The 21,945-nt window shown below is 45.5% G+C and overlaps 1 protein-coding gene across 3 annotated transcripts in view; it reads right to left on the reverse strand.

Moving 5' to 3' along the window:
- LOC141110884 (germ cell-specific gene 1-like protein) overlaps positions 1–20,645 on the reverse strand; it is a 131,357-nt gene extending 110,712 nt beyond the window's left edge. For all 3 annotated transcript variants that reach the window (XM_073602636.1, XM_073602633.1, XM_073602634.1), the window contains exon 1: positions 20,442–20,645. In XM_073602636.1, coding sequence (XP_073458737.1) covers positions 20,442–20,448 — 7 coding nt within the window. In that variant the 5' untranslated portion in view covers positions 20,449–20,645. The remainder of the gene's footprint in view (positions 1–20,441) is intronic.
- Positions 20,646–21,945: the final 1,300 nt, after the last annotated feature.

A 21,945-nucleotide genomic window follows, 5' to 3' on the forward strand; every position in this document is an offset into this window, starting at 1 on the left:
TGACAATTGGGCAGTCGTGCGATTTTTTTACCCAAACAAAATTGATGTCCTTCTTTTCCTACAAATGGAGCTTTCTTTTGGTGGTATTTGATCACCTCTGCAGTTTTTATTTTTTGCGCTATACACAAAAATAGCGACAATTTTGAACAAAAAAACTCTCCTCGGCGGGAAGCAGTGGCTGCCGCTCCTGTGTCCACTTGTCTTCTCTTCCGCCAAAGCATTAGGCATCCAATAGGATCACCTAATGCTTTGGCCAATCGGTAGACAGGTCTCACTGACCTGCCTGCTGATTAGCAGGGAGGAACCTCAGTGTGAAAATAGCGAAAGTTCATTCGCTATGCCACACAACAGGGTGGGATCGAGACGCAGTGCTCTGCGCCCCGAGCCCACCCTGTTTTGAAGCCTATTAGAGCCTCTGGCTCTAACCACGTGCTTCAAAATACACACCCCCACCTATCCCCGCCATAGTAATTCATGTGTCCGGCGTCCTGAAAGGGGCCGGGCACATGAATAGGGAGGGCGGCGAAGGTGTCAGGGGGGCGGCTCCCGTGTGCCCACAGTGCACGGGCTGCTAGTGACTTGCAACAACATCAAAGGAAACAGATGTGGACTAGAATGTCGACCTGGGTAAAGGCAGTTGTTTTCAGAGTAATGTTGCCTCCTTGTGGAAGACAGCAACAAACTTCATGGAGGATGTTCGGGGTAAAAACATACTTCCTGGTGATTAGGAAGGACAGCCCCATATAGCTTACAGATTGTAGCTCCTTGGACAGAGGACTACATGGGCGGGCAGAGGGTGTTTGTGTGGGTTGTGTCTGTGAGAGCTTTAAAATGTAAGGGCCAACGATGAAGGCCCCCTCTTATTTATTGAGCCCAGCTGAATGACACAGAACACTGAAGAAGGACTTAGGTAAAGTATACTTTCTGCTCTTATATTTTATATGCTCTGTATTACTATTCCAGCATTGTGTTTATTTTTATAGCTAATATTGTTAATATATCACCATTAATATTATCAGAGCTTTGATAGACTAGCTAACTATAGGAACAGACAAGATAATACATATTGATAACTTAAGTAGGGGGAAGCCAAAACCACCCCATATTTATTTCATTTGGCACCCCAGAAGCAGGAGTGTGGAAATAAATTCTGCACAGAATCCAAACACTATTTTTCTTTGTCTCGAGTTCCTATAAGCCTGGGGTGTCCAAATTTTGTTAAAGAGGGCCAGATTTGAAGAAGTGAACATGCGTGAGGTCTGACCATTTTGCCTGACATTCTTTGAACCATTAAAATGAAATGCAAATTAACTAATACACTTCCTAACAAAAATTCTCTTGCCTTTGTGGCTGTGTTTGGCGAAGAGTCTAAGGATGAGCTTGGGCATGTTATTTGGATATACCATATTTATCGGCGTATAACACGCACCTTCACTTTAAGAGGGAAGTTTCAGGAATTTTTTTTAATTATAAATAAAGAACTGTGAAGCAAAATAAGGGTCAGTGCCCATCAATGCAGCCTAATCAGTGCCTATCTGCAGCCTCACCATTGCCATTAATGCAGCCTCACCATTGCCATGAATGCAGCCTCGCCACTGACATGAATGCAGCCTCACCATTGCCATGATTGCAGCCTCTGAATGCAGCCTTACCATTGCCACGGACGCAGCCTTACCATTGCCATGAATGCAGCCTCACCATTGCCATTAATTCAGCCTCACCATTGCCATCAATTCAGCCTCACCATTGTCATTAATGCAGCCTCACCATTGTCATTAATGCAGCCTCACCATTGTCATTAATGCAGCCTCTGAATGCAGCCTCACCATTGCCATGAATGCAGCCTCTGAATGCAGCCTCACCATTGCCATGAATGCAGCTTCTGAATGCAGCCTCACCGTTGCTATGAATGCAGCCTTACCATTGCCATCAGTTCAGCCTGATCCATGCCCATCTGCAGCCTCAGAGGGAACAGGGAAGGGGCGGGACGAGTGTCAACAGATTACATACAGGAGAATCTCCTGTTTACTCGGTGGCCTCTTTAATACAAAGTCCCGCCTCCTATGATAGACAGAACAGTCGTCCAATGCCAGCCCAGGAGACGGGACTTCCTATTACAGAGGCCGCAAAGTAAACAGGAGATTCTCCTGTATGTAGTCTGATGGCACTCATCTCGCCCCCTCCCTGTCCCCTTTGAGGAACGATAAATACAGTATATATCTTTTGTGGCCCCCCAACAAATCCCAGAGCGGCGCACGGGGTTTCGTTGGGGGCCACAAATTATATCTATATATCCAAATTACCAGTGGGGCCGTATGAAACCGGACCACAGGCTGCAATTGGCCCATGGGCTGGACTTTAGACATGTCTGCTATAAGCTAAGAAGTCCTGAACTCTACAAGAGACCCAGAACCAAAGGCATTCACCTCGCTGTGGACAAGATCCACTCTGGTTCGTCAAGTCTGAAGTCCTGCTTGAATGGCACTGAAGCTTCTGTGAAGTACTCCATCAGTATCAGAGTTTAATTGTACAATGTGGATGATCAGACATGAAGATGTGATACTACACAGTTATACTTATGGCTCCTTCACACCATGTATATTGAACTGCATTGATCAACAAAGACTCAATGCAAGAACATATAAAAAACAATTGTTTTCTATGGGTGCTATTCACACTATACAGATGTGTTGCTGAGTGTTACATATCAATGCAGCATATGTGCAGTTTTACACAACACAATACACAAATATGCACAACAATGCATGTCAAAGCAATACAATGCGCCTAACCTAAATAAAAAAGAAAATCAATTTTGCCGCATGATATGACCTGTATAGAAATAAGTATCAATATTTACATCACACATGTTCCTGGAAATAGCTAAATGGTAGCAGGTCCTGTAGAAAAGGCCAGCTGGAGACTGGAAGCATCACAGATCAGTTTACATATCTGACAGCACACCACGGATCTCCAATCATCGCCCAAAAATTTGATTGAAGAATTATCACATCGTAGTTTAAAAGGTGCAATGTTTCGAAGCCACACAGGACCAATTCGTCAGGCATGTGACAATTTGGTGGGATTTCCTCTCACTTCCTCTTTTGGCTATGGGACAGGAAATGAAGGGAAACTGACAGGAGTTATAACCCTCCTTTATTGTAAAATGAAAAAAAAAATATAAGTTTGGGTTTTAGTTCTACTTTAACTTTCATGCATTAATGCACTGCAACAAATTGCTTTAAGTGGATTAGATTTTCTTTACCTCTTCCCTGTAAAGGATTGGGCAGGAAGGCTGTTTTAGGGCATGTTTGTATCTAGGCATGAAGCACTATAAACCTCCTTTGCTGAACTGATTATTTTCTCCTATATTCCAAATAATTATACAGAATTGGTGCATTCTAATTGTTTTACCTCAGCCTTGAAGTTCCGAAAGTGGGCTGCTACAGTAAAAATATTGGAGGAGAACTAAATGAATATCTATACAGTAAACACTTGTCTATACGGTATTTTATTATGTCAATATTATTTTTTCTCTTCTTTTTGCTATATTGTTCTTTTGCAATCTCCAAGGAAGTCTACTTGCGGTTTCTATTAAGTCTGCCCATATTGTGACAGACTGCTAATATTTTTAAAATCCTTTGGTAATCTCTCATAAAATTGATGTTTGGTTAGCATTTTAATTAGCTTTCACTCTTCATAATGAATAGTCTAGTTGGAGCTACAGATCAAGCCTTGTCTCACATACATCAACTCTAAACTGCAAGAGTGGGAAAGTAATTAGATAACCTCGGCTGCTGGATTCTCCTTATTCTGCTGAGACCATCGCTTTAAAGGGGTTTTCCAGGAAAACGGAAATCCATTTTTATTATATCCATTTATGTAGTGCCATCATATTCTGCAACATCCTAAACCATAAACACCAGTCCTCTCACATCACAGTCATGCAGATACATATACTCTTATTAGGTCCATTTTTTGTGAAAACCAATAATTCTATGGTGTATTTAAAGTGGAATTTCAGGCTCCAAGTAACTAAGCTTAAACCGGCTCCCACCCTTCTAACTCCTATACTAACTACCCTGTAGAAGGAAAATGCCTATACTTAACTATTTTCAGGACACTTTGATCCAGTCATGTGATTGGCTCCCAGAGGCAGCTTCAGGGGAGAGAAGGGGTCAGCTGATGATTTTTTTTCCCATTTAGCTTTCTTGCTATCATCAGGGATAGACAAGACCCCTTGTGAGATAGCTTTAGGCAGGGACAGGTACTCTTTATGGTAAGATCAGGAGTCTATTGGACCCCTGATCCCTCCTCTGCCCTCCAAGGAAGCTGATCGTACTGCTTACTCCCTACTTACGTTACCTACGTACTGTTTGTCCTATAGTGGGATTGCCATACCTGCCATAAGACCTCAGGCTCATCAAAGCTTGTGCTCCCTTCTGATTGAAGAGCTCCAGCCATAACAAAGCAGATGTATTGGACCTCTGCAGGGAGACAACTATTTCTACAGAAATGCTCCTTGTCTACATCAGGGAACAAGGACCCTTGTGGGTTTCAGGTTGTGGGTGCTTTCCAAAAAAAAAAAACACAAACTGTATGATGGTATACACACAAAGAATGTATTTAGTTGATTCAAACTGATATTTTAATTGGGCCTTAAAGCAGTCAGCAGGCGGGTAGATTCCTCCATCCACACAAATAATGTAGGAGGAGGAGCAATTGAATTCTGACAGAAGGATTGACAAAAATTCTCCAGCATGTGCCTTCAACAGAACAATCAACTTCTGTTGAGTGGGGAGGCCCACACACTAATCGAAAATCGTTTTGTCCCTGCTGAACCGGGTGAATTTCAATCAGCGTTTGGCCAGCTGTAATATTAGTAAATTGGAAGCTGCTGTAAGGAAAACTGACAAATTACAAATTATTAGGATCGGTTATATTAATTCTGATTGCTAGCTTTTTGGTAATCAACCCTTTTGCTGCCTTTTTGGTTATTACTGTGTGCTTCATTGTCTTTCATTTTATTTTGCGTTTGATTTGAGGTCAACAGTCACTTTTAAGCTGCTGTCTCGTCCATAGCCAGCTTTTCTTTTTTTCTTTGCTGCAAGGCTGTTTCAGGGTTGGTGTTTTGGGAAGGATATTTGGTTTTGATTTCATGTGAGGTTAAACTGCTATTTTTGCTATAAATATTCCCTTAAAAAAAAAAAAAAAAAAAGTAGGATTTTGTTCAAATGGTGGTATTCTAGGGATTTTTTTTTTTGTTGGTTTTTTTATTATGTGGATAGGGCCATTTTTTAAGTTTATGGTGCTCAAAGCAGAGCATTCACTTGTTACTGACCATCTTGGAGCTGTTATTTGTTTGCAACACGTCTCTGCATCGTTTAAAAAAAAAAAAAAAGACAAATGCAAGAACAGTGTACACATAAACCACCTCACATTATATCATTCACATCCTCTGAAGCCTGCTATCCCCACACATAAAATAAAAGTTAGGAATGCACCATTTAGGCTCGTTTTGCCTGATTAGATTGTCCTGCTGCAGCCAATTTTACACTGCTGTAACCACTTCAGTATCTTAAGTTTTTTAGGCAAACCCCGGTCTGTGCTCTTTGTTTCTAGTTAGACCGTTGAGCTGGACAACCAATACACACAAATAATTGGCTCACATTACACAAAGACAAAGCATTGGCTGTGACGGAGACTATGGTTATAGGCTCATAGGTTAAAACTCAGGTACTCCCCTTGGCCTCCTCAAACCGCTGGTCCCCTCTCACCCTGTTATAGAATAATCTGAATCTCCACCATTTCCTCCAGATCCCTGACCCTGCAATCTGGGTGTCCAAAAGTATTAGAACCTTAACGGATTTGTTTTTTACTGGCAAATTTCCTTTTTGAATGAAATCAAAGTTAAAGTGATTGTAAAGGTTCATTTTTTTTAAAAATAACAAACATATCATACTTACCGCCACTGTGCACCTCGTTTTGCACAGAGTGGTCCCGAACCTCGTCTTCTGGGGTCCTCCAGTGAGTTACCTTGCGGGCGCGCTCCTGAGTCCATCATGCGGCGTCCCTAGCCACCGAATGTATGACTCGGCCCGTCCCCCGGCGCCATTGGATTTTATTGACAGCAGCAGGAGCCAATGGCTGTGCTGCTATCAATCTATCCAATCAAGACACGAGACACCGACCAGAGCTGGGGTGTTCGTTCCCGTCGCCCAAATTTCGGGGCTCAAGTAAGTATAAGGGGGGCTCAGGGCGCTGCTGCTGAATCCCCTGGGGACCCCCAGGTCACCAGAATTAGTGTCCCCAATAGGGGATTTCACCTCTATTACTTTTCTGGGAACAATCCAAAATTTGGGATTTTCTTTTACTTTCACTTTCAATGATAATGGTAAACAGGACAATTAGAGAGGGTGAATCTCCCTAACAAGGGCATAGACAACAATAAAAACTGACAGGGGTTCTAATCCATCTTCATTATGCAGTCTCCTAGATCTTCATTAATTTTTTGTAGAAGTGTGCTGATGTAGAGATATACTGGTCCCAGATCCTTTGAATTATATTAGAGATCACAAACCATTCAAGTACCCCAAGATATGCTTTACGGCTTGTTGGGACTCGTGGAGCCTAATGCCCCGTACACACAAGCGGAATTTCCTTCGGAAAAATCTTGGATGGTTTTTCCGACGGAATTCCACTCAAGCTTGGCTTGCATACACACGGTCACACAAAAGTTCTCTGAACTTTCGACCGCCAAGAACGCAGTGACGTACAACACTGCGACGAGCCGAGAAAATGAAGTTCAATGCTTCCGAGTATGCGTCAAATTGTTTCTGAGCATGCATGTTTTTTTGCACGTCGGAATTGAATACAGACAAAGGGAATTTCTGTCAAGAACTTTTTCCGTCGGAAAAATAGAGAACCAGCTCTCAATCTTTTGCTGGGGGAAATTCAGACAGAAAAAGTTGGGTGGAGCATACACACGGTTGGAATATCCGACCAAAAGCTCCCATTACACTTTTTTTGATGGAAGTTCCGACCGTGTGTATGCAGCATTAGGCTCCAGAAAGGACCACTAGAACACTGCTTGGTGTATTATTGTTTTATACTAGAAAAAAAAAAATTGTATTGTAATGGAAATCCTCTGCACCTCCAACCCTAGTGTACCTGGTGTCCTACAAATGCTCCCGGCGCCATGCCAAGCTGGCCGAGGCTCTCCAGAAAGGGGAGAGCGTGGCTGTCAGTGTCTGCGGGGGATTTTCCCCCCTCCCTTTCATCTCTTCACTGACTTTATGTTAATGCAAGCGGCACTCACAGGGACACAGGCAGCCGCTCTGCTCCCTCCCCTTCATCCGCACTGGCAGGAAGAGGAGAGCCAATGGGCAGCCACCTGATTGCAGTAGGGAATTCTGGGACATGTAGTCCTCATCTCAAATGGCCCCATAGCCTTGTATGGGGCATGGAACTACAAAGTCCAGCATTCTCTGCACTGAAGGAAGTTGTTAAGGACTCCATTTTGTCTCCTGAGAGAAGTTAGTTACCACGAGGCAGAGGGAGAGACTGGACCCAGGGGAGAGGTGCTGCCTCCCAGGTCAGTCCACCACATTGTTCCAGGTATCTACAGCCGGTTGGAACATCCAACTTGAGAGAGGGGAATTCCAGGTGCAGCGACGGTGTGAAGTGTTCCAGTGCAAGGTGACCAGTTGGATCACTAGACGTCCCTGCTTGTTCCAGGACAATCATTTCGGCCTTGACCGCAGGATTGGTGAGAGGGCACTTGCCCATTTGCACGAAACAAGGATACTGCACACAGACAGAGTTACTTTGCTTTGCCTGTCTAGCTTTATGAACACTGTATACAGGCATAATTGCTCTTAGTCACCTTGCTGACATCTGTAGTGCCACCGGACACAAGGCCATCCAGATACAGAGACACTGTATACAGACACCATTGTCCTTATACCTTGCTGAGGAAGATCCTTCATTCTTTGTTTGATAGTCCGGGCCAGTTGTATTGCTTTGCGCTGCCATTCAGGAGTTTAAGTGCACCAATGAAAGTGGCTAGCTGAAGATCCAAGGCCTCATCCTTCTTTCAAGGAACTGAATTTACTAGTGCCCTAAGGTCACGCACACACATGTCCAGGGCTCTGTATGTGTAGTGGGTGTGCGGGATAGTCTACCTTGGGAACTGATCTGTTGAATGTTGATTTGGGTATAGTGTTGGTAATTGGGCTATTCCTCTGCTCTCCTCCGACCTGGACTCATAGACCCAATTTATGTAGGGGTAACTAATCTGATTTAAAATTGTTATTGTTGAAGTGTTTGCCTCTGCTCTTGGGGTTATTCTCAGGTTTGGAATCCACTGAAAGCAGCCTGAATATAGGATTGAGCTATATTGCTCTTAATCTCAGTTATTGCTCTCCAGTTGGATTACTTGAATATATACTGTTACTGTCTGTTACTCTTTTCCACAGAAATATTGCAGCAAAGACAATTTCTATGTTTTATCATTACGTGTGTGTTTCTCATTTGATCCTTGCACTTACACGATTGCCAGATGTGCCAGAGGGGGCTGAGGCTGTTAAGCCGCGTACACACGAGCGGACTTTTCGACCGGACTGGTCCGACGGACAATTCGACTGTGTGTGGGCTTCATCGGACCTGCAGCGGACTTTTTTGGATGAAAATCTGATGGACTTTAGATTTGGAACATGTTTCAAATCTTTACGTCGGAACTCCGCCGGACCCAGTTCCTATCGAAAAGTCCGCGCGTCTGTATGCTAGTCCGACGGATGAAAACCGACGCTAGGGCAGCTATTGGCTACTGGCTATCAACTTCCTTATTTTAGTTCGGTCGTACGTCATCACGTACTAATCCGTCGGACTTTGGTATGATCGTGTGTAGGCAAGTCCGTTTGTTTGGAAAGTCTGTCGGAAGTCCGCCGGATAGACCATCGGACCAGTCCGGTCTAAAAGTCCGCTCGTGTGTACGCGGCATTATTGGGGTTGAGAGGCAGAGTACGGGAAAAAACATACTTAAGCGGCACCTCCGGGGGTAGCTCTAATTATTAGGAGGTTTGTTACCATTAATATATGGCTCTTATATCAGTGGCAACATTTCTACAGAAATGAAAAGAATGTTTTTCTTCTCCTTTCTTTTTTCTATTTTGTATATTGTTTTTAAACATGTATGATTTGTCTTTTTTGGTCCTGGCATGATTTATTGCAGGAGACCCAGAGAAGGGGTTAATCAGCATAAACAAGCACTCGCTGTTTTCAGCTGTGTATGTACTATTTTAAATGTTACGTTCAGTGATGTATCCTGGATTATGATTAAGCGAACTTGATTTGTGAAACACGTCAATCTCTGTATCGTTGTTACCTTGATATTTTACTTGGAATAAACCAATTTCTTCTACACTTTGGAGTGCGGTCAACAAATTGCGCTACACTAGCTACCTGGAAATCTTTGGTGAATTCAGTTAACCTCACCTCAATTTTGTTCATCCTTTATACAAGGCTGCTTACAGCAGAAGGGGGTGTCTGTCCAAATTTGATTAAATTTGGTCTGTATCGTTGGAAAGCCACAACTTAATCTGTACAAATGTACCTCTAGACTTGATAGCCTTGCTACGGTTATTCGGACAAGATGGCTCTCCCTGACCAGATATACAGTATTCTTAACATGAGGGGTATTTGAACACCTCTGCGGTTTTTATTTTGTGCGCTATAAACACAAAAAGACCAACAATTTTGAAAAAAAAGAAGATGGGGTCACGACAAGTAAATAGATACCAAACATATCAAGTCTTAAAATTGCGCACGCCCATGGAATTGCAAACTATCGTACTCAAAATTATCCATACATAAATCTTTAAAAGCCTTTATAGTTATCGGTTTACAGTTAACCGTGAACTATGGCCCTAGAATTATTACTCTCACTCTGAAGTTCACCACAATACCTCACATGTGTGGTGCAATTGATGTTAACATACACATCTTCACCGTACGCTGAGCTTTTGTGCAGGGTGACGACAATGCTTTAAAAAAAAAAAAAATTTAATTTATTTTATACATTTTTTTTTAACTTTATTGCTATCACAAGGGGGTTAACAAGCCCAGTATCTGATAGAATCACCTTCTTCACCGAATAGGCATTCCACATGGAAAGAAAACCATTGCTGGTAATTTCTTACAGAGCAGCTGGTGAGATCAGCCACAGAACTCTACACATGTGAATAGACACTAGTGCAAAATGAGAAATCCGCTGAATAGAGTCTTTCAGGGCATCTAGCACAAAACACAGGGCTTGGAGCCACTCTGATAACCCCTCACTAGTGTCTGCTTCAGCATAAAACGGGTTCTTTTTTACTAACCGCCTAATAAGGTCCTTAAGACGTTGGCAAACAGCAATGGCTGCCACTGCAGGTTGCATAGCAGAGCCCACCAAGGCAAAGGAAGCTTTAACAGCATCTCCGGTCTTTCGCTAGCTGGGTCTTTTAAGAATTGGACATTATCATTCAGAAAATTCAGATTCCTATTGAGACAGGACACTGCTGTGTCCACTGCTGGCATGCTCCCTTTTAAAAATGTTTCCTCCTTTGGATAAAGTTGAGAAAACCTCTTTGGCAGCACAAACACCTTATCTGGATGATCCCATTCAGCATACAACATTTCTTCTATGAGAGGATGCAAGGTAAAAACATGTGAACTCTGAGACTCTTCAGGCTCTACCCAGAGTACCCAGAAGTGTATACCACCATCTGACCGGCTTCAAGTTCTACTCATCATCAATATTCACCCACTCTTCCTCTACAACCGGAGGGGGATCTGATGAAGGGGAACGCTCCTGCTTCTTACCACCTTGTGCCATGGAGGTGAGCATGCCAGCAATTTTTCCTTTCAAGCCAGCCAAAGCTGCAGCCAAGTCATCTTTAGTGACATAAGCTGAAGTTGATGCCCCTGCTGTGGCCACAATACCAGACCAATGTAGTGACTCAGACACACCTGTCACATCCGGTCTCTCAGGACACACAAAATCAGTGGGACTATAGCCAGAATCCTCAGAGCCTGGCGGTGGCACTCCTACACCATTCACAGCTGTGCCCCCACCTCCCCCCCCTTTCTAGAAAACAACCTAAAGCCTAGTATACGCCACTAGTTGTTAGTACAGCAATCTCCCCTGCTGTTCTAATGTGTTCTGGCAGGGGGATGGCCCTCCACCAAAACACTCCACTGATCGGGAACCGTCAGCAGACCTTTTTAGGTCAGGGGCCTGCGACAGAAGCCGACTTCTGTCAGACACACGGGCCGAATGTCGGACGGTTTCCATCGAAGTTGGGCCCGGGTACCATCCATCTTAGCAACTTAGTTGTAGGACTGGATCCAAAACCAATTTCCTGATCCCAGCTAGAATCACCTGAGAATCTGGCACTAGCATACAGAGTGTTGTACTTTAGTGACTACCATCTTTCAGACACTTACCTGTTTTTTTTGTTTTTTTTTTGCCAGTGTCCATTCACCTATAGGTGGTGCATAACCCAGGTAGTCATGATTTATAGCCTGCTCTGTGTCCCATGATGTACAATAAAGAAACCAAGACTACTGCTCTTGTCATCTAAAGAAATATGGCAATGTTATATAGTTATTACCATTGTTAAAGGGGGCTTCCAGATTCTGATAAGCCCCCTGCCTGCAGAACCCCACAACCACAGCCCAGGGTTGTGGGGAAGAGACCTGCGTCCCCGCCCCAAAGCACCCCCCCATGTTGAGAGCATGTGGCCTGTTATAGTTCAGGGGGGGCACTCACTCGCCCCTCCCTCCTTTCCCGACCTGCCAGGTCGCATGCTCCAATAAGAGTCTGGTATGGATTTTGGGGAGGGACCCCACGCCATTCTTTTTTTTAATTTTGTGATTTATTTATTTATTTATTTATTTTAAATAGCTAGGTGCTAGAAATTGCAACCTTGAGTCAATTTAAATGTGATTTGACTTGTTTTTTTTTTCTTTAGAAATTTCATTTTTACTGCAGCATGTTCTATACATGTCATCAATGTCTGGGAGTTCTGCTGCAAACCGAACAGGGGGTGTTCGGCCCATCTCTATTGTTGAGCAATGACAAATTTAAATTGCACCAATAATCTTTTTGGCCTGTCTCCCTACTGACCACCAATGTAAGGGTCATTCTTCCCAATGACCACTACTCTAATATGACCCTTCTCCATAGACTACCAGTCTAAGGGGATCCTTCTCTACTAACCGCCAATGTAACAGAGCCCTTCACTGACCACTAATGTAAAGAACATTCTTTCTACTGACCACCTCTGTAATAGGCCCCTTCTCCACCAGCCAGCAGTCTAAAGGGACCGTTCTCCACTTACCAACCAAGCCCTTCGCCGGCCAAGAAATACGGGGGCATTACACTGAAAACCATTGTGACTGGAGACTTTACTGACCACCAGTGTAAAGGGGCACTTTTCCAATGATCACTGATATGAGGTAACACTACAATTTTCATGAATCTGGCCAGAGGCGGCTCTAGACTTTGTGAGGCCTTAGGCAAAACTTAGACATGAGGCCCCACTCACTCCCATAATGGGAAAAATAATTCAAGGGATGAAAATGAACTGTATTAGGGGGGTACAGTATAGGGGAGTGGACAGTACAGGGGGTAGGTAAGTGGGCATAATAAAGATATATTTTCCTCAAGCAGAGCTGCACAGGGAAGCTGCTCTCACAGATCCTACCTATTCTGGTAGGCTGTCACAAAGAGAGAAATAAAGGGGGATGGGTGGAGAAGGAAGGAAGGAAGGAAGGAAGGAAGGAAGGAAGGAAGGAAGGAAGGAAGGAAGGAGAAAAAGAGAGAAAGAAGGAAGGAAGGAAAGAGAAAAAGAGAGAAAGAAGGAAGGAAGGAAAGAGAAAAAGAGAGAAAGAAGGAAGGAAGGAAAGAGAAAAAGAGAGAAAGAAGGAAGGAAGGAAAGAGAAAAAGAGAGAAAGAAGGAAGGAAGGAAAGAGAAAAAGAGAGAAAGAAGGAAGGAAGGAAAGAGAAAAAGAGAGAAAGAAGGAAGGAAGGAAAGAGAAAAAGAGAGAAAGAAGGAAGGAAGGAAAGAGAAAAAGAGAGAAAGAAGGAAGGAAGGAAAGAGAAAAAGAGAGAAAGAAGGAAAGATGGAAGGAAAGATGGAAGGAAAGAGAGAAAGAAAGAAAGATGGAAGGAAAGAGAGAAAGAAAGAAAGATGGAAGGAAAGAGAGAAAGAAAGAAAGATGGAAGGAAAGAGAGAAAGAAAGAGAGAAAGAAAGAAAGAAAGAAAGAAAGAAAGAAAGAAAGAAAGAAAGAAAGAAAGAAAGAAAGAAAGAAAGAAAGAAAGAAAGAAAGAAAGAAAGAAAGAAAGAAAGAAAGAAAGAAAGAAAGAAAAGGGGATGGAGGAAGAAGGGAAGGAAGAGCATCCCCTACATCAGTGTACTCACTGGGAGGCAGGAGGGACTGGATGGATGGATGGATGAGTGGATGGATGCATGGATGGATGGATGGATCAGACTCCCCTTTTCCTTTTCTGTTTGCTGGGCTTCAGCTTGAATCTTCCCGCCCACACATCCCCTTCTCCAAGGCAGAACAGAGAACACTGCCAAGGAGAGTGGGCGGGGCAGACACAGGAGGAGAGGGCGGGAGGAGGAGGAGCAGAAGCTCTCTCTCCTCTTCTGTCTGGCTGTTCGGGCAGCAGGGGGAGGGGGGAGATCTGTCAGAGCTCTGCTGAGTGGCTCTCCCTGTCTGTGATCCGGAGATGTAGGTGAGCTCCGATCACACGTCTCACTCGCAGCCTGTATATCTCCCTGTAGCAAAGCGAGGGGACTCAGGACTGTGTGATGGCGGATACCTCTGCTGCTGGAAGAGGCGGCTCTCTAATTAGGTAAACAATCCAGCTGTGCGAGGCCCCTGTGACTTCGAGGCCTGAGGCCACCGCCTATTTCGCCTAATTAGAGAGCCGCCTCTGAATCTGGCCATTGTTATTATTATTCATTTTATTTCACTTAAACAAGAATTCCAGGGAAAAATAATTCCCATGCAATGAGGCTGTGCCTACACTGCATAGGTTAACTGCTTCTTTTCATCTAGGGGTGAGGAGAGCGGAGATATATTTACCTTATTCGCTAATCCTCTGAGCGCAAAACTGGTCCGTGCCGCTCCTGCCCCCCACACGCTATAGTGGTTTTGTACATGGACTGTTTCTGATCTGATCACGCCCATCTATAGTGGCTGCTCATGAAGGCATCAGGGATGAGTACGAAGGCGAGAACCTTCCTCAGATATCAAAGTTGAACCAAAGAGTGAAGTTTGTTGTGAAGGGGAAAGTAGTTACAGTGGTTTAAAGGCTGAAAGTTTTTTTACCTTAATGCCAAACTTCAGGCAATTTTTTTCTCATGCAGTGGGGCTGTGCCTGCACTGTATGGAATAACTACTTGTTTTCTCTGGGGGTGAACACAGCGCCTATACTCACCAGATCCCTTGATCCTCTGGAAAAAAGCGCTCCCCTAAATCCAGTGGCAGACTGTCCCCAATGTCTTCACGTCCAGAGTCGGTCTATGTGTATGATGATGTCAGGAATAGTCCACCGCAAAAGACTGCTGGACCATGGGAGGGAAGGGGCAGAAGGTGGCGGTTTTGCGATATGGGAGGATCAGAGGATTAGGTGAGTATATCTTGGCTCTCCAAACCCCTAGACCAAAACGAGCAGTTACAGTAACCCATGCAGTGGGGGCACAGCCCCACTGCATGGTAAAAAAAGTATCTTTAATGCATTCTATGCATTAAGGAGGTAAAACAAACCTTCAGTATGCAGCTCTCCTCCAGACATTCCCCCCCCCCCGTAATACTTACCTGAGCCCAGTCTTGATCCCTCTCTCCCCATCCTCATTGACTCAGAGACAGCAGTGGGAGCCTCTGTCTTCCACCACTGTCAATCACAGCCAGTGAATAAGGAGCAGGGGGCAGGGCCAAGCACGCTCTCATTGCTACATGTCTCAGTATTGCTGCCCACTGTCCACGCATCACGATTGGAATCTCCAACCCTGTAGGTCCCCCTACCTCGCTCCCCCAACAGTTTGTGGAGCCTCCTGGCTTCTGCTGTTTGAGTAGGTGGGAGGGGGATGTTGCTGACCTTCGAGATCACGTCCACCTGGAAGAGGGTGGTGTGACAGGTAAAAACATCTAGTGGTACATGGTGGATTAGCTTGCAGGCACCTCAATGCTCTGCTGAATAACTGCAGCTTAGCATAAAAGTGCTGCCTGTTAGCTGACAAATGAGAAGATGGCATCTCCTTTTTCATGTAGCGCTTATTAAAGCATTGTCATTGCCCCCAGGTTTTCACTGCCCCCTAGTGTGTGCCTTCCCGACCCTTGGTGTGTGCCCTACTGACTTTCCTGGTGTGTGCCCTCCTGACTCCCGGTATGTGCCCTCCCGCTCCCGGTACTGTGCCCTCCCGACCCCCCTGGTGTGTGTCCTCCCAGCCCCAATACACTGCCTTCCCGTCCCCCTTACTGTGCCTTCCTGACTCCTCTGCTGTGTGCCCTCCTGACCCCCCTGGGTGTGTGCCCCGCTGATCCCCATACTGTGCCCTTCCGACCCCCATATTGTGCACTCCTGACACCCCTGGTGAATACCCTCCCAACCCCCCTGGTCTGTACCTTTCCACCCACCGTACTGTGCGCTCCTGGCCCCCCTGTATTTTGCCCTCACTCCCTGCACTGTGCCCTGCGCTCTCCTGACCCCCTTTACTGTGCCCTCTTGACCCCCTGTTCTATGCCCTTGTGTCATTCAGTCCTCTGCCCTGGTGATGCCCAGTCCTCTGCCCTACGTTCGAATGACCTGTATATACTGCACTACATCCCACTGACCCCTGTACACTGTCCTGTTGCCCCCTTTCATTTGCCCTACTGACCCCCTATCCTCTGTAATGTTAACTCCTGTTCTCTGCCTCACTGTTCCCTGTACACTGCCCTACATCCTACTGACCTCTGTACACTGCCCTACATCCCACTGACCTCTGTGCACTGCCCTACTTCCCACTGGCCTCTGTACACTGCCCTACATCCCACTGACCTCTGTACACTGCCCTACATCCCACTGACCTCTGTACACTGCCCTACATCCTGCTGACCTCTGTACACTGCCCTACATCCTGCTGACCTCTGTACACTGCCCTACATCCTACTGACCTTTGTACACTGCTCTACAGACTACTGGCCTCTGCACACTGCAATATATACTACTGACCTCTGTACACTGCTCTACATACTACTGACCCCTGTACATTACTCTACATACTACTGACCTCTGTACACTGCTCTACATACTACTGACCCCTGTATGCTGCTCTACATCTCACTCACCTCTGCACACTGCTCTACATGCTACTGACCTCTGTACATTGCAATAATAAAAGGATGTTAACCTTCAGTAACCAATCAGTGAGCAGTAATGATGTGCTTTAACCTCTAAAAACTAATCAGTGAGTGGTAATGATAATCAGTAACATATAGCAACCAATCAGTGAGCAGTAAGGATGTACAGTTACCTCTAGCAACCAACTGGTGAGTGTGGACCACTTGCCTATGTGTGTGCTTATTTGTTTTTTGGGATGTTGGAGAGGAGAGCAAAATTGCATGGGGGGGGGAGAAAATGTTTGCTCAGAGTCCAATCAACATTAAAGATGGCCCTGTACATACATCTTCTAAGAGATCGGCCAATTTTTCATTAACATATGAGCCTTGGATTCTAGATTTGACCTCTTTAAAGTTAAGACATGGGACTTCCATGCATGAGAAAGTCTGTTTGGACGCCATGAAAAAATGTGTAATTGTGATGCGGCTTCTCTGTGGAACATCTGTTATTGGTCTGTGTAGAAGAGCTCCCCATAGGTCCTTACGAACATTATTTGTAGAACCGAGTTAATCACTGTATAGACCAGGGGTCTGCAAACTTTCTAAGCAAAGGGCCAGTTTACTGTCCTTCAGGCTTTAGGGGGATTAGACTGTGGTCAGTGGAAATAGAAAATGCCCCGGCATCAATGCCCCAACATTGATTTTAATAGGAGGAATATTGCCCCATATTGATATTAATGAGAAGAATCATGCCCCCATAATTGGTAGCAGTTGGTGGAATAGCGCCCCAAGGGCCAGATAAAGGCAAGCAAAGGGCCACGGTTTTGAGGCCACTGGTCTAGACCCTTATCCACAGGCAGCATGCTTTCAGACAGGTCCACCATATATGAAGCAAGAAGCATGTTGCCCTCTTCTCTACACCCTCTGAAGCAGGAAGCTGGATAATCTGGGATACATTTGGCTATTCTCACTGGAGTAAAATACAAGAGAGAAAGTAAGAATTTTCTAGTGTTTGCACATTTCGAGAGCTTTTAAACGTAACTTGTCAGATTCTCGCCTAGTTCTCAGGGGAAGGGATCAGCAAACATTTCTTTCAAGCTGAACTCCAGCCTCACCTTATGTTGATCTAGCACAGTTGCACAGGCTTCTCTCATCTACTGAAATTGCATACTTATATTTCACTGCACACTGAGAGAAGCTCACAAGGTGCAGTGAAATCAGAATAAGCATGTTTTGTACAGAAACAAATCAGGGAAATACATTCAGTTTTTAATTAATGAATGTGGTTGCCTTTTTTTAGAACCTCTGTAAGTTAGACACGGGTTGGTCTTCTAAATCAGGGGTCTCCCAACTGCGGCCCGTGGGCTAGATGTGGCGCTTTGCTTGGCTTTATCCAGTTCTTGGGGAATGGTTCCTTCCACTGACACCAACAATGGAGTACTATTCCTTCCGCTGATACCCTCAATGGGGTTCTATTCCTCTCACTGGCACCAACAATGGGGTACTATTACTCCCACTGATACCTTCAATGGGGTACTATTCCTCCCACTGACACCAACAATTGGTTACTATTCTTCCCACTGACACCAACAATGGGATACTATTCCACCCACTGATACCTTCTATGGGGAACTATTCCTCCCACTGACACCAACAATCGGGTACTATCCCCCCCCCCCACTGACATAAACAATCGGGTACTATTCCCCCCACTGACATAAACAATTGGGTACTATTCCTCCCACTGACACCAACAATCGGGTACTATCCCCCCCCCCACTGACATAAACAATTGGGTACTATTCCTCCCACTGACACCAACAATCGGGTACTATCCCCCCCCCCACTGACATAAACAATTGGGTACTATTCCTCCCACTGACACCAACAATTGGGTACTATTCCTCCCACTGACACCAACAATCGGGTACTATCCCCCCCCCCCCACTGACATAAACAATCGGGTACTATTCCCCCCACTGACATAAACAATTGGGTACTATTCCTCCCACTGACACCAACAATCGGGTACTATCCCCCCCCCCCCCACTGACATAAACAATTGGGTACTATTCCTCCCACTGACACCAACAATCGGGTACTATCCCCCCCCCCCCCCACTGACATAAACAATTGGATACTATTCCTCCCACTGACACCAACAATGGGGTACTATTCCTCCCACTGACACCAACAATGGGGTACTATTCCTCCCACTGACACCAACAATGGGGTACTATTCCTCTCACTGACACCAACAATGGGGTACTATTCCTCCCACTGACACCAACAATTGGGTACTATTCCTCCCACTGACACCAACAATCGGGTACTATCCCCCCCCCCCCCCACTGACATAAACAATCGGGTACTATTCCCCCCACTGACATAAACAATTGGGTACTATTCCTCCCACTGACACCAACAATCGGGTACTATCCCCCCCCCCCACTGACATAAACAATTGGGTACTATTCCTCCCACTGACACCAACAATCGGGTACTATCCCCCCCCCCCCCCACTGACATAAACAATTGGATACTATTCCTCCCACTGACACCAACAATGGGGTACTATTCCTCCCACTGACACCAACAATGGGGTACTATTCCTCCCACTGACACCAACAATGGGGTACTATTCCTCTCACTGACACCAACAATGGGGTACTATTCCTCCCACTGACACCAACAATGGGGTACTATTCCTCCCACTGACATAAACAATGGGGTACTATTCCTCCCACTGACACCAACTATGTTGTACTCTTCCTCCCACTGACATAAACAATTGGGTACTATTCCTCCCACTGACACCAACTATGGGGTACTATTCCTCCCACTGACACCAACAATCTGATACTATTCCTCCCACTGACACCAGAGATGATGAACTAATTCTCCCACTGATACCAATGATGTAATTTTTTTTTACTCCCACTGACCACCAAGCTTATGGCATTGTTTACTCCCACTGACAATGGGGCATTTTCTACTTCCACTTGCTACAGTCTGCCCCCCCCCCCCACCACCCCCCAAAGTCTAAAGAGCAGTAAACTGGCCCTTTGTTTCAAAAGTTTGGAGACCCCTGTGCTAAACGAACAGGGGTTTTTCACTTAGCAAAGTCAATGTTCACTTTGGAAAGTGTATGTTCACTTTGCATTAGAAGCTACAGCAAAGTCAGAGAACACCTGACTCATTTCATGTCTGGAGGACATCCAGCATCATTCAGTGCTTTCCTCCCCGACCTGACAGTCACTAGTTTGTCTCTATTATTCACTAGATTTGAGGTTAAGTCCTGGAGGCACAGAATCAAATGCGTTACTGAGGACAGTCTGCTGTTTTCAGGAAGCTATGTACAGACCTTCCCACCAGTCATGATCTACCTGCATTGCATAGAGAAGCACAGAGACCCAGTGATGTCTACAATAAGATATGTCATGAAAACAGAGAGGTCTAAATATACAAATTCCATTAGCATGTTTATGAATGGGGGGGGGATGAACTATGGAAGGCAAAATGTATGCAGATGAAACTTCAGCTTTAAAGATGCATTGGTAATAGAGCGTGGCAGAACGAAATACAATGTGAGTGTGCAAATCTCCGTTCTCCATAGTAACCGGTCACATCCCACCTTTACACAGCTCTAACCGTCACAAGAAAAGGAAGCAAATACTAATTGGTCCTTACAGGTCAGCCTGCTTTGCTCTTTGTCTCATTAAACAAGCCCATTCATCTGATCGGCCATTCCACTTCCAGGAGACCAGCCGCCTTTTATTACCTCCTGGAGAATGATGACTGCTGGGTGGAAGTTTGAGGAGGATGACTCACAATGATATCTGATGAGCAGAAAGGAGGAATCCAACAAAGCAACAGGCTATGGAAGGAGAACCTTATCAGCCAGATGACTTCTCCTGAACTGCCTGGCCAAGGCCCTTCCTTCCATGGTCCACCTAGGGGCAGTACAACTTACAAGTCTATGATAAAGCACAATAAAGAAACCTTCATGATCACGTGCCAACATAAACATACCTGCCAGACTTCCAGCAAAAGGCATACTTACCCAGCATCACCTGTACCACTGGAGGAGTTTAGAGGGACATCCAAGGTACCTGTGCCTCCAGTGGAGTCCATTTTAGGAATTTAAGATTGTCCATAATGTGAGGGAAAGAGAGAATCCTTCAATTTATTATCCAGTTAGCACTCAGCTGGTGGTGCACTGCAGAACAGTATGATGAATGCGTGGCTACATAGGATGAGGCTGAGCTTTTATTGGCATAGGCTGCCACCTCGTGGTCACTTCTAGGAAGGCAGGCAGAGAATTTTCTTAATGACCAAAGGGGGTAAAAAATGTGTCGATCCTGGAAAATGTGTGTTTGTGTTTATAGACATCAAATCAGGTTCGAGAATTCACATAAAGAGAAGCTTAGGATGCTCGTAAAGCCAATGCTTTCATATATGTTCACCTCTATATGTGTGTGATGGCCTGTGCGTGTTTTGTAATGTCTAGGGCAGCCTATTCTTTTAAAATAGCACAAGAGAAGTGAGTGACCCTTTTTTAAAATCACGCAGCACCAAAACACATGGTACTTTGTTATGTGGAAGCACTCACATTAGCAAGGTGCATTAGTATGCCATTAACCACTTCCTGCCTCCTCATCAGTGCCATCTCATCAGTGCCCACCAGTGCAGCCTCATCAGTGCCCACTAGTGCCACCTCATAAGTGCCCATCAGTGCCGCCTCATCAGTGCCGCCTCATCAGTGCCGCCTCACCTGTGTAGCCTCATCAGTGCCCACCAGTGCAGCCTCATCAGTTCCACCTCATCAGTCCCACCTATCAGTGCCTCTTCATCAGTGCCACCTCATCAGTGCCCATTAGTGGCACCTCATAAGTGCCCATCAGTGCCACCTCATCAGTGCCGCCTCATCAGTGCCGCCTCACCTGTGTAGCCTCATCAGTGCCCATCAGCGCCTCCTCATCAGTGCCCATCAGTGCCACCTCATCAGTGCCCCTCAGTGCTGCCTCATCAGTTCCACCTCATCAGTCCCACCTATCAGTGCCTCTTCATCAGTGCCGCCTCATCAGTGCCCACCAGTGCCCCCTCATCAGTACCACCTATCAGTGCCACCTCATCAGTGCCCATCAGTGCCATCTCATTAGTGCCCATCAGTGCCGCCTCATCAGTGCCACCTCATAAGTGCCCATCAGTGCCACCTATCAGTGCCACCTCATCAGTGCCTAACATTGCCACCTCATTAGTGCCCATCAGTGCTGCCTCACCAGTGTAGCCTCATCAGTGCCACCTCATAAGTGCCCATCAGTGCCACCTCATCAGTGCCCATCAGTTCCACCTCATCAGTGCCACCGATCAGTGCCTCTTCATCAGTGCCGCCTCATCAGTTCCCACCAGTGCCCCCTCATCAGTACCACCTATCAGTGCCGCCTCATCAGTGCCCATCAGTGCCACCTCATTAGTGCCCATCAGTGCCGCCTCATAAGTGCCACCTCATCAGTGCTGCCTCATCAGTGCCCATCAGTAAAGGAGAAAAATTACCTGTTTGCAAA

This window comes from Aquarana catesbeiana, linkage group LG10 (assembly GCF_042186555.1).
Source record: "Aquarana catesbeiana isolate 2022-GZ linkage group LG10, ASM4218655v1, whole genome shotgun sequence".
In the NCBI taxonomy this organism is placed as follows: Eukaryota; Metazoa; Chordata; class Amphibia; order Anura; family Ranidae; genus Aquarana; species Aquarana catesbeiana.